We start from the raw sequence: 12,378 nt of genomic DNA on the forward strand, positions 1-12,378 counted from the left end.
CCTGGTGGGCAGAGCGTCGCCCCATGGTGGGCGTGCCGGGTGGATCCCGGTCGGGCGCATGCAAGAGTCTGTCTGACTGTCTCTCCCTGTTTCCAGCTTCAGAAAAATGAAAAAAAAAAAAAAAAAAAAAAGAAGTAATAGGTTTGGCCAAACTGAAATTGATAATATCTGGCTTCCTGGTGCTTCCTTCCCCCCACAGGACAAGATCTAGGGGTCCTACCAGCTTCCACCGCTGCTCAGGGATGGCGCTAATGTCCACAGGGTGGCGCTCCATCACGTTCAGAAACCGAACTTCGGGGACTGCAATGGCGCAGATCACATGGATCCACCTGGGGAGGGGGGAAAGGGTAGGGTTAGAGGTCATGGCTGCTCCCTTCCCCCTCCCTCCCCATGTCATCTCACTCTATGGGCACTGGCCCTGTCCACGATGCTGCTGCTGGCCACTCGGAGCTTACAGGACCTTAAGGGATAGTCTGAGTGATTGTTTGCTCCTCCTGGTCCCCCAGCCCAACTTAAGGCCCTGAAGAGGAGCTGACATCCCTCAGAACACACACCCAGGAGGAGTGACGCCCCTTCTACCCACCTCCTATCTGTTGTCATCTGCAAAGCTCCTCCCCGGAGGTTGCACAAACAGCACTCCTGTAGAGACCAGACAAGCCCATGGTGAAGGGTGCAGGAGAGGACTGCCCCCAATCTGTTCTGCTGTTCTGAGTCCTGGAACAGCCCTCGGGTTGTCCCCTGCCTTGGTCCTTACATTTCAAACTAGCAGTCACCAAAGGGAAGGGATAGAAGTACATTGGGCCCCACCCCCTCACTGCCAAGGTGAAGAAACCAAGACCCAGGGAAGTGAAGCACCAGCCAAGGGTCACTGACGGACCAAGCCAGCCCAGGGCCCAGGCCTGGCTCCCCTACAGGGCTGGACGGCTCACAGAGCACCACCCCAGCTGCAGGGTGAGTTACCGCAGTCCAGGCGTGGGCCGTGCACCGGGAACACGTCCAGCCTTCATTGACCAGCTCCGGACGAATGCCATAGCAACCTGGAAGACAGCAGAGGACAGCTGAGTCGGGATGCATCTGTTACTGCAGCCGCACATAAAGCTAACAGGGCCTTCTAAATCCAGCTTGGACACTGAGGGTAACTGTTCTCACCATCCTCTCTACCTCAGTCCAAGCCATGCACACAAAGCAGGAGAAAGGCATAGAAACATGCTGGGAAGGGGAGCAGGGCCCCCTTACTTCTTCCCTCCCAAGTTCTGCTAAGTTGAAACCCTGGAAAAGTGACCAAGAAGTTGTATGTTATGCAAAGTTAGCCTTGTGTACACTGGAATTCAGATTGGCAAGGCTGAGCAGGTCATCCCAGGGTTCAGGCCGAATAGCTACTTCTGAAACCACGAGTCAGATGCTCTGAATCACCAAGGAAAGGTTTGCTTTGGAACATGGTCATGGTTCAGAAATTGGGAGAGGGCAGAGAAGAGGAAGGCAAATGGTGGGTCATGCCCCAGAACAAGGGGCTCTACCCTACCCGTCACTGCCCAATAGCACTGCTGGAGCCCTCAGCCATCAGGGGCCTGTCAACCACCAAATGGGCTCCGCTAGCTGCAGTGGACAGCAGCTAGGCGCAAAGGGGTTCCCGGTAAAAACACATGGAGAACAGGGCAACAGAGAGGCGGCTATGTCCCCACAGAGACCCCAAAGGACAGCACAATCCCTGAGAGCCCACACTGGAGTTTGGAATTCAGCCAAGGTCAGGGCCTAGGGCCTGGGGCCTGGCTCCTGGAGGAAGTGGGAGCTCCACCTCCCTCCAGTGCCAGGTCTCAAGGACCACATGTGTGCTAACTAAGCCTTCTGCCACCAAAGTTAGTGAGCAACATGCTTCTCACCCTGCGAACCCAGCCACAGGCCCCTCTAGAGTGGTCCCCTAGTAGCCTGCTCTCAAGCGCATCTCACACCAGTCCCAGCAAGGCTGAGCTAAAAGGTTCCCAGTCAGGAGGCAAAATGAGCCACAGGTAGCCTCTGTGGTGACAGACAAGGGACAGAGACATATGGCTGCCTTCCTCTGTAGGGTGGGGGCACATGAAATTAAATGGCTCCAGAAGGCAACTTTCTTCCTGGGAGCTCATTCTCTCACTTCCTGCCCTCATGCCCAAGAAGGGGACAGAAGACCATTCTCCTACCTACTCAGGCTATGGTCTGGGCTTCAGGGTCTGGGAGAAGGTGGTCACTGACGGCAGAGGTAAATCAGACCCAACCGCTTACTTGAAAAGTATCTAATCCCTTCCTGTTGCCTCCCAGACCTGGAGGGCAGGGTTCAGTAAAACTATCTAGAAGGAGGCTGACCAGGCAGGCCCATGTTGGCGAGGGGAGAGGGCAGGAAGTCTGTTCCTAAAGGCAAAGACCCCATCCCAAGATGAAAAGTCCTGTTACATCCCAGAAACAGCAGCCCAGGGGGAAGAAGCTCCCTGCTCCACAGATGTGAGTGCAACTGTCCTAGGAAGATGAGAAGGGGTTGCATACTGTAGCCCCCACAGTCCTTATTCAGCCCAGCCTGCCTGTTGTCCAGGACCCCACTCACTGGCATGGACCTGCAGACAGCACTTGGCACAGGCGATCAGCAGGCTGGTCCCGTCATCACCAATGTAGGAGTTGGCAGGGAGTGGCTCTGTGTTCTCGGCGCTGGAGGTGAAGCACATCTCAGGAATCAGTGGCCGCGTCTTCTGGCCGCATTTGGAAGGCGGTACGGAAGGGCCCTCCCCAAGGGAGGCCTGTGAGGCCTCCTTCTCTATCTGTAGGGACTAGAAGCAGGGTACCTTCAGTGGAAAGACCAGTGAGGGGCCACCTATCACCATTAAACCAGGCCTCAGGGCCATTCCTGCCACCTCCCTTGGTCTACCCCACATGTGGCTATTATATCAAAACAGCCCTACCTGTCTCCCACCTTCCCAGTTGCTGTACTGGGGCCTCCTACCAGGACATCTGCAGCTGCCCCTGAAGGGCCTCCCCAGTGCACCGGCCCCACACTCCCAGCCCTCAACCCTGCTTCCCCAAACAGTCAGATCCTGTCCTGTCCCCACTGAAAACCCTCTACTAGGGTCACATCCAGATGTAGCACTGACACCACCCTGCTGCCCTCACTGTCTTGCCTCCCGTGCCCCTTGCTTGCTCTAGCCATGGGGCCTTGTTTGTCCTCCAACATTTCAAATGCCAGGCACCCCCCTGCCCCTCTGCATACACTACTTTGCCTGGAGCACTCAGATTTCTGTTCCAGACCCTGTCCTGCCCATGGGACCAGCATCCCCAGCCCACCACCTACTGTCTGTCTTTGTGCCTCTGATCATCACCTGATGCTGTGCTATCTGCATACCAATGTGGGTGTTTCCCCACCTCCAATATGTACCCCATGATGGTTGTACCCCAGTCCTTGATGAGTTCTCCAGATCTCATCATATGAAGAGAATGTGTGAAATCACCCTGCCCATGGCACCAGGATCCAGCATATCCAGGCCTGTCACAGAGCAGTGTAGCTCCCAAAAGAGCTTCCCCAGAGTCTTCCAAAGCATGACAGGAGGATCTGCCCCTGCTCCTGACACAAGAGGAAAGAGCTCTACTGGGAAAATTTCAGCCTGACATGCCAGGTGTCGGCGGGACAGTGGCATCTCAGATTAGGAGACCTGCTTTAAAATCAGAGCCTCACAACAGTCTCCCCTACCCATCTAAACTGCCCCCACTAGTCGTTTCCAGACAGAATGTCCAGCCACAGTCCTGCTCACAGTGAGGGCCAGTAAGCCCTGATCCCCGAGTCTGAGGGCTCTAGGTTTTGGAAGTGGTTGGCCCACAAAACCCACTGGTACTGCAGGCTGATTAAAGTTAGTCATGATTCTTCACAACTGGAATTAAGAAGATTTCACATCTGAAGCTGGAGGTCCCAGCACTCTGGCTCCTGGCAGCCTCTCCAGCAGCACTGAGAAGGGATGTGCCTGGAGAGGACATCTGGATATTACTTGTTTCCTCCTCCAGACGTTGAATCTGCTTACAGATTGTAGGTCCAGACAGCTCTGGAGATGAGCACACTGCCCTGGGCACACAGCACAGACCTCAGGGCAGCTCAGCTAATGTACAAAAAGTACCGGGCACCAGGCTAGGGGCAGGGGACCCAAGAAAGCAAGTGAGACCTGGCTCTATCCTCTAGGGATTCACAATCCATGGGTCACTAAACACAGAGGCAGGTATAGGAGGGCAGGGTAGCTCAGGGTAGGGCATCCTAGAGCCAGCCTGGGGACAACAGGTCTGGAAAGGCTTCCTGGTAGAGGAACTCAAAGAATGAACAAAAATCTGGCAAGGCAGGCAGTTGGGTGGGTGAGTGGGAGACACTGCGGGACATCACAGAGCACACTGCTGCTGTGTGGGGTGGAGGATGGTACGGGCTGATGTCACAGCTGAGAAAGGCCATGGGGGCATGGCCAAGCCGAAGGCAGTGGTGAGCCTGGTACAGTCTCTAGCCAGGGAGTAGCCTCCAAAATGCTGTTCTGGCCATGGTGAGGCTCCAACAGGAAGGACAAGGGGCCTGTAGGGGGACAAAAGGCTGGAAGGCAGGCAAGCTGGACAAGGAGATGATATAAGAGGTTAAGAGGGAAACTGGGCAGGGCGATGGCACAGGACAGTGCTGAGAGATAACAGGTTCCCAACTTGGTAAATATGGGATAAAGGGAGATCCGGTCTGGAAGGTGTGCAGGGTGCTGTGTGCCTGGCTTAGTGGATAGGTCTCCAGAGTATTTGTGTCACAGCTGAGCTGTGGTGGGGTCTTTGCCCTTGGCCCCAGCCCACCTCCTATGGGACTCAACTGGTCACCACCCACCCACTCCAGGCCCCCAACTGTACAGACCCCAGGCCATGCTGAGAAACTTTCTGAGGACAGTGGTCATGATACCTCTATGCTGTCCCCCAACCCTCCGTCTGATGTCCCATTTTTAAATTTTTATTTATTTTTTAAGTGAGAGGAGGGGAGATAGCAAGATAGACTCCTGCATGTGCCCCCACCTGGCGACCCCTATCTGGGGCCAAGCAACTTTTAGTGCCTGAGGCTGATGTGCTTAGACCAACCAAGCTATCCTCAGTGCTGGGGCCAACACTTCAACTAATCAAGACACTGGCTGTGGGAGGAAAAGAAAGAGAGAAGGGGAGAGGAAGGGGAAGAGAAGCAGAAAGTTGTTTCTCATGTGTGCTCTGACTGGGGATCGAACCTGGGATGTCCATATGCTGGGCCGATGACGCTCTATCCACTGAGCCAACCAGGCAGGGCAGATGCCCCACTTTTATGCCCATGGACAATCACCTTCATATGAAATTCAGAAACTAGGCCATCTCCCTATAGCCCTCACAAAGCAGGCTCCAGCACACTCTGAACTGTCAAAGGTTTCTGTGTTTTGTCCTGTGACTGCCCCACCACTGCCTGTACTATTCACATCCTCCAGGCTCTTAGCTGATCCCATTGTGCCTCCTATAACAATTGGGTTCTTCTCCTCCATCACCCACCCCAGAGTTCCTTTCAGGCAGAGCAAACACTGGCACCTAGGGGTCAGACAGACACGGCCCGGGCCCTGTGAAGCCATGCACTCACCTGGCTGTATGGGTAGAAGAGGGTGCAGATGGCGCAGTAGGGCTCGGTCAGGGCTGCCACTGCATTGAACTTCCTCTCAGCCTGGAAGTTGGCTGCCTTGTTCTTCCACTGCAGGGACAGCAGAGACCTCAAGGCCTCAGGGTCACTCATGTCTTCCTCCCCGGAAAAAGGGAAGGCTTCTAGAGTAAGGGGTAGGGAAGGAGAAAAGGTTAAACTGCAGCGGAAGATCCATCCCTGCCTTGAAGGGCGGGCGTTTCATTGCTGCAAGCATTCATGCTGATGGATTCCCACGTACACAGCCCCTGAACCTCTCTGCAGAGGCCACCAAGCCACCCAGGCTTGGGAGGTGGGGCGACTGATCCTGTCTTGGAGACGGCCCAGGTCAGACCTTGGCAAGTCCGATGTAGACTCTTGAGCTAAAAGGCGCCAAGAGAGAAGTGTGGCTAGGAGTCAGAGATGGGGTGGCATCTCTGGAAAGCCCTACTAAGGTAGATGGGGCTACTAATGGGCATCTCTTCTGCCTCGCCTGTCAATGCCTGGCGGACTCCATTACCAGCCCCATCCCCCAATGTCCCATTGGCTGAGTTTCCTGAGCACCTCCTCCCCTGGGAGCCTGTTCAGAGAAGCTGGTGCTCCATCCTGAGGCCCCAACCATCACAGCAGCTAGGCCAGCATGGCTGACACACAGCCCTCCTGACTGTAAGGCTGAGGCCATCCGGTGGAATGCAGGGTACATTTCATCTCCCTCGAGATCCCTTTCACTCCTGGGAGCTCAGCCTGATACATGGAGCTGCTAGAACCCTCCCCACTCTGGCTCTAAATTAGATTCAGAATAAAAGAAGCTATCCAGACAGTTTTCGAATTCCACATACATCTTAAGCAGAAGGCTAAAGCGGAAGATGAAAAACTTTCTGCCCACAAGATAGCAGCTCTGACTCTGGAGTGTTAAATACAAGTTTCTCATCTCCTAGCATCTGCCTCTCTAGCTCCTACAGCCCAGTCATTGTTCCAACCTCTCTGAGGCCCACAGCAGGGCCCAGCAGCAGGAAAAAGAGTCACTTATGCTGCAACTGGCAACTCTCCAACCCTGTGTCACCAGCCCATGGCCAGTCATAGGCCGACCTGCCTGGGTAGGGCTGATGCAAAGGTTTCCTCTGCCAGGGGTCCCCAAACTTTTTACACAGAGGGCCAGTTCACTGTCCCTCAGACCGTTGGAGAGCCGCCACATACAGTGCTCCTCTCACTGACCACCAATGAAAGAGGTGACCCTTCCGGAAGTGCGGTAGGGGGCTGGATAAATGGCCTCAGGGGGCTGCATGCGGCCCGCAGGCCGTAGTTTGGGGACGCCTGCTCTAGACAAACAAAGAGGGACTGCCTCCCTGAACCTCAAGGCAGTACAGTGCTGTTTCCTATGATGGGCATGTGGACTGCAAAGCCAGGACATTTGCTGCAAATGAACTTGGAAATGAGCAAGTTCTCAGGCCCCAAGCAGCTCTCATTTCTCAAACCTCTACCTCGTGGGTGTGGCCACACTTTTGCTCCTTGCTCACATGGGCCACCAGGACACTAGGATACCAGTGGCGCACTGGGCTGGGTGCTTCCTTCCACTCATTCGCCCATTTGCCTTGCTCTGTGGATGTTCTGGAAGTCCTATTCTATCTATGCCCGCCATCCAAGCAGACCCTGGAGCCCTGAGAGGATGAGATAAGATCCTGACACATGTTATGGACCAGGCTGGGACACAAATGCAGGATCCATGGAAGCTGCAGCAGGGCTGGTGGTGGGGTGGCATTTAAATTGTGTCTGCTTAAAGGAAGGAGTAGAGGTTACAGCAGAGAGTGGGTGTGCCCTCAGGGTCAAAGGCAAAATGACATCCACAATAGTAATGACCTCACCTCAGCTCCATGTACCTTCCTGGAAAGATCCCTGAGAGGGCCAGCAGCCTCTATTTTACAGATGGGGAAACCAAGTCACAGGAAGGTAAATGGCACTCATGGTCCTGGGCTCTGGGTGGTAGGCTAAGGATGGATCCTGCGCAGGCTGCAGCCTATCCCTTAGGGGCCACATTGGACATTCAAGTCCTGGGCCCAGCACAAATAAGCACCCCACAATGGGAACAGAGCTGTGGGACAGTTTTGTGGGGAGCCCTGCAGGCTGAGCATGGGGGTGGCTGGGTCTGAGTAGGGGGACTATGTGTATGGGGCTGGGTTTGAGGGCTGGGCAGGCTGGTGACCGAGGTTGAGGGCCTGACTTAAGCCAGTGGCAGTGGGGTGACCAGAGGGGCAGATGGCAGAGGGAGGCCTACGGGAGATGCCAGGTGAGAGAGGAAGAGTTATACAGTCTGAGGCCGGAGCAGGCAGTGGGAGGGCCTCCTTGCTCACCCTCATCACTGGACACCTCCTGCTTGACCACTGACAGAGGGGACCGGGTCGGTGGCTTGCCCAAAGGGTGGCGCCTGCTCTTCTTGATCTCCATCTTCAACTTGGAAAACGTTGATGGCGCCTGAAACACAGGACAGGAGATATCTTTGAGTGACACCTTGGAGATAGGAGCAGAGTTCAGCTGGGCGGGAACTCAGTAGGGGGTGAGAAAGAGGGAGCGGAAGCCACTGTGGTTTCTAAACCACACATATGCTGCAGGCCTGTGACAAGCCACAGGCTGCTTCATGAGCAGGGACATGTGGTCAGTGCACAAGGACAGGTAGGATTCCCAACCCCAGGGACCCTCAAGAGCATCCTACCTGCACTTCACCAGTACTGCTCTCCTCCTCAGGCCCTGTCAGCTCCATAGGGGCCACCTGCTCCTTCCAGGTGGGGCTCTTCTGGGCAAAGTACTCAGAGGCCTGCTGGCAGGACACTCGGCCCTTGTCACACGTGGCTGGATTAGCCCACGGCACCACATACAACATGGGGATGATGGGGCGTGGCTTCAGCTCCAGCTCCTCGCCAGGTGTCTCAGGGGGTACAACATTAAGGGGTGGTGGCAGGGTGTTCTCCTCTATGGCTTCAGGGCCAGGGGTCAGCACCGGGGGCTCTAGTGGGGGTGTTAGCACCTCCTCGGTGGGGAACTGGGCAGGCAGGGGTGGTGGCAGCTGGGGCAGGAGTGGATGGTGAGGGTGCAAGGGGCTCTTCTTCTTCCGGTCGCTCTTGGTCTTGGCTGGCCGCAGCTTGCCTCTCCTGTCCTCTGTGAGGAGAGGAAAGACCAGTCCAATCTGAGACCAGCAGCCATGCATCCTCCTGCAAGTCCCTGGCCCAAGCAGGAGCTGGCTGGGGGTAGGAGAAAACCCCTCTGGATTCCCCAAAAGAATATAGGCTCTGGCAAGTTCAAACCACTTTCAAGTCATGCTGCCAGGTGGCAGGAAACCAACCAGTCACACCTGAGCCTTGGGGAGGCCCTACCCCTACCCTTACCCTCTGGGCTCTGCAGATGCTCAAAGCACCTTCCAGAATTAGTTTGAGGTGGAGGAAAGAGATGTGTCTTTTCCAAGGGGTCAGAGAGAAGAGGCAAGATTTGTTTTCCTTTCAGATGTCTTGAGTTTTGTATATTTCTACAGTGAAAACACACTACTTGTAGAATTTTTAAAAAGCAAAGATACAAACAACCATAAATGAGTAGTCACTTGAGTGGAACATAAGAGGCTGATGGGCCTGGAGGGCCTTGAATACCCTTTTGCCCCCAAGGGCCAGTGCTAGGGGGGATTTCCTGACAGGTGACAGGGCAGGGTGGGAGGCAGGCGAGGCATGTCTTCAGTGGCATTTTAATTGGTGGCCAGGGTGGGTATGTGGTTGGTAGAACTGTGGCCCCCCAGAGAAGTCCATGTCCTAGCTATGGGACCTCTGTGTGTGGAATCTAACATGGCAACGTGACTTTGCAGATAGGTCTGAGTTAATGGAGATGGTCCTTAAAAGCAGAAGGAGCCATGATTATGGAAGAAAGGTCAGAGAGATGCTGACAACGGAAGAAGTTGCCGTAAGCTAGGATGAGGTGCCTCTAGAAACTGGAAGAGGCTGGAAATGATTCTCCCCAGGAGCCTCAGAAAGGACCCAACCCTGACCACTCCTCACTTTAGTCACGTGAGGCTGATGTAAGGCTTCTGACCTACAGAACTGTCAGCAAATAAATGTATGTGGTCAGTGTCATGGCAGCCCCAGGGGACTCTGCCAACAATGACCTCTGTGAAACCTGCTGCTGTGCTCAGGGTGAGGGACACACAACATAAGGGATTCTGCTCTCAAGGATGACAGGACTGGTAGCAGCCCACGAGGGCCAAGACCCAGGAGCCCTCAGACCTGGCCTGGCCTGCCTGGAAAATGGGCACATAGTTCATCCGTGTGCCCCAGGTTCCCAGGGGTTCAGGATATCACATAAAGAGGGACAATGGCTGGAAACCAGGGGACCAACTATCCTGTTTGCCTAGGACCAAGGGGTTTGTGGACAAACTGGGATGAGTAGTTGTGCCGCTGACGAGACTTGTGAGGCCCAGTGGTACCTGTGTTTGATAGTCTCAGGCTGGGAAAATAAGGACAAACAGGGGGCAAGGATTAAGGATTCGCCCCTCTCCAAAAGAAACTGGTGACAACAGGGAGCATAACGAGCTCTGGTTTGCAACACGGCATCCACGTTTTTACCTCTTGCTATAAAACCCATCCATATGTCCTGTTCCTTAGCCAAAGATGATGGAACAAGTGCTGATGACCTTGGGTGAGGATTTGTCATTTAACCCCTGATCTGCATTGACCCTAAGAAGGGATCAAGCAAGGAAACTCCCTGCCAGCTGACACCTAGCCCAGAACACCCATTCATCCCCAGTGAGGGCGCTTTAGAGGCTTTGAGCCAGGCCTCGGGAACCTGTGTGGAGGTCCCCCAATCCTTGTCCCCTCCCCTACCTGCTCTCCCCTCCCTGCTCATTCCATCCCCACCTGCAGCTGCAGCCCTATGCTGCTTTGCTGGGATAGCCCATGGCGTCCCTGGTAAGCGTAACCTGTATTTTTCAAGAGAAGCTCCATCAGCCAGAAGGCGACAGGAATGCTCACTTCCATGCTGGCCCTGCCCTCTGGTCCTGAGGTTTCTGGAAGCACCAAGGATTCTTTCTTTGCCTTTGCCCCACCTAGGGGAGCAGTAACCACTCCCCAGGTCCCCCTCCCACCAGCCCCTCATGAGTCTGGTCAAATTATCTGGCCAAGGAAAGCAAATAATAGATGCTCCTTCCCTTCCAGAAGTGGAAGTTGGATGGCTCCTCACAAGGAACGGGCCCTTCCCCATCCAGAGACATGAGGGGGAGAGTCATGGAGGTGAGAAATGTGAAGCATTACTCAGTAATGCCTGGGAACAGCAGCATGGCCCCAGGAGGTGACTGGGGGCCCAAGGAGATCAGTGTCCAGGGCAGTGTTGGGGCTAATTTATAGAACCAGCACAGAGGCTGACCCCAGAGCTGCTGTCCTATTTGTGTAAAAGCCACTTTCAGATAAATACTTTGTTCTCTAAGGAAATTCAATATTCCTTCCTTCCTCACAGTGCAATCTATCGAATAGAAATCTCACTGTGTCTGTTATTCTGAGGACAGTGGGTCCAATTCACTCTCCACATTGGAGACTCTGCTGTCAAAAAGAGGCAAGTTCTGGCCTTTTCCTCATGTCTCCCAGGCTCTGGGAAGCCAAAGGGTACAAACACCCAGAGGACCCTTTAAGGGACAGGCCCAAGGCCAGGAAGGACACTTGAGGGCTTAGGGCTCTGTCCTCACCATGGGACCTCTCCCTCACCACACATACACTGGCAGCTCTCAGTCAGGGACCACACTATCAGACCTCAGCCAGCCCCCTACCTGCTGGGACCTGAGGCAGCCTTGAAAAGGGAGCTTAGGGTTGGCCTTGGCAGGTTGGCTCAGTGGTAGAGCACCAGCCTCACATGTTAAAAGTCTTGGCAGCCCTGGCAGGTTGGCTCAGTGGTGGAGCGTCGGCCTGGTGTGCAGAAGTCCCGGGTTCGATTCCCGGCCAGGGCACACAGGAGAAGCGCCCATCTGCTTCTCCACCCCTCCCCCTCTCCTTCCTCTCTGTCTCTCTCTTCCCCTCCCGCAGCGAGGCTCCATTGGAGCAAGGATGGCCCGGGCGCTGGGGGTGGCACCTTGGCCTCTGCCCCAGGCGCTAGCGTCTCTGGTCACAACAGAGCGACACCCCGGAGGGGCAGAGCATCGCCCCCTGGTGGGCGTGCCGGGTGGATCCCGGTCGGGCGCATGCGGGAGTCTGTTTGTCTCTCCCCGTTTCCAGCTTCAGAAAAATACAAAAAAAAAAAAGAAGAGAGAGAGAGAGAAAACAAACAAAACTAAAAAAAAAAAAAAAAAAAGTCTTGGGTTTGATTCCTGGTCAGGGCACACAGGAGAAGCAACCATCTACTTCTCCTTCCTCCCCTTCTTCTCTCTCTCTTCTCCTCCCACAGCCATGGCTCAACTCAGTTGAGCACATTGGCCCCAAGTGCTGAGGATGGCTCTGTGGAGCCTCCACCACCTCAGGCATTAAAAATAGCTCAATTGTGAGCATGAGTCCCAGATAGGCAGAGCATTGGTGGATCCCAGTCAGGGTGCATGAAGGAGTCTGTCTCTCTATCTCCCCTCCTCTCACTTAAATAAAAATAAAATTTAGTCTGACCAGGTGGTGGCCGCAATGGATAGAACGTCGGACTGGGATGTGGAGGACCCAGGTTCAAAACCCCAAGGTTGCAGGCTTCAGTGTGGGCTCATCTGGTTTGAGCAAGTCTCACCAGCTTGAACC

General features: G+C 54.7%; 1 protein-coding gene across 5 annotated transcripts in view; it reads right to left on the reverse strand.

The window, feature by feature from the left end:
• Nucleotides 1-12,378, reverse strand: part of KDM4B (lysine demethylase 4B) — a 171,793-nt gene that overhangs the window by 9,808 nt on the left and 149,607 nt on the right. For all 5 annotated transcript variants that reach the window (XM_066275126.1, XM_066275118.1, XM_066275110.1 and 2 more), the window contains 7 exons: nucleotides 8,355-8,797; nucleotides 7,996-8,116; nucleotides 5,615-5,793; nucleotides 2,573-2,792; nucleotides 961-1,037; nucleotides 584-639; nucleotides 221-329 (listed from right to left, as the gene is read on the reverse strand). In XM_066275126.1, the coding sequence (XP_066131223.1) occupies nucleotides 221-329; nucleotides 584-639; nucleotides 961-1,037; nucleotides 2,573-2,792; nucleotides 5,615-5,793; nucleotides 7,996-8,116; nucleotides 8,355-8,797 (1,205 nt within the window). The remainder of the gene's footprint in view (nucleotides 1-220; nucleotides 330-583; nucleotides 640-960; nucleotides 1,038-2,572; nucleotides 2,793-5,614; nucleotides 5,794-7,995; nucleotides 8,117-8,354; nucleotides 8,798-12,378) is intronic.

Source organism: Saccopteryx bilineata, chromosome 1, assembly GCF_036850765.1.
Source record: "Saccopteryx bilineata isolate mSacBil1 chromosome 1, mSacBil1_pri_phased_curated, whole genome shotgun sequence".
NCBI lineage: Eukaryota > Metazoa > Chordata > Mammalia > Chiroptera > Emballonuridae > Saccopteryx > Saccopteryx bilineata.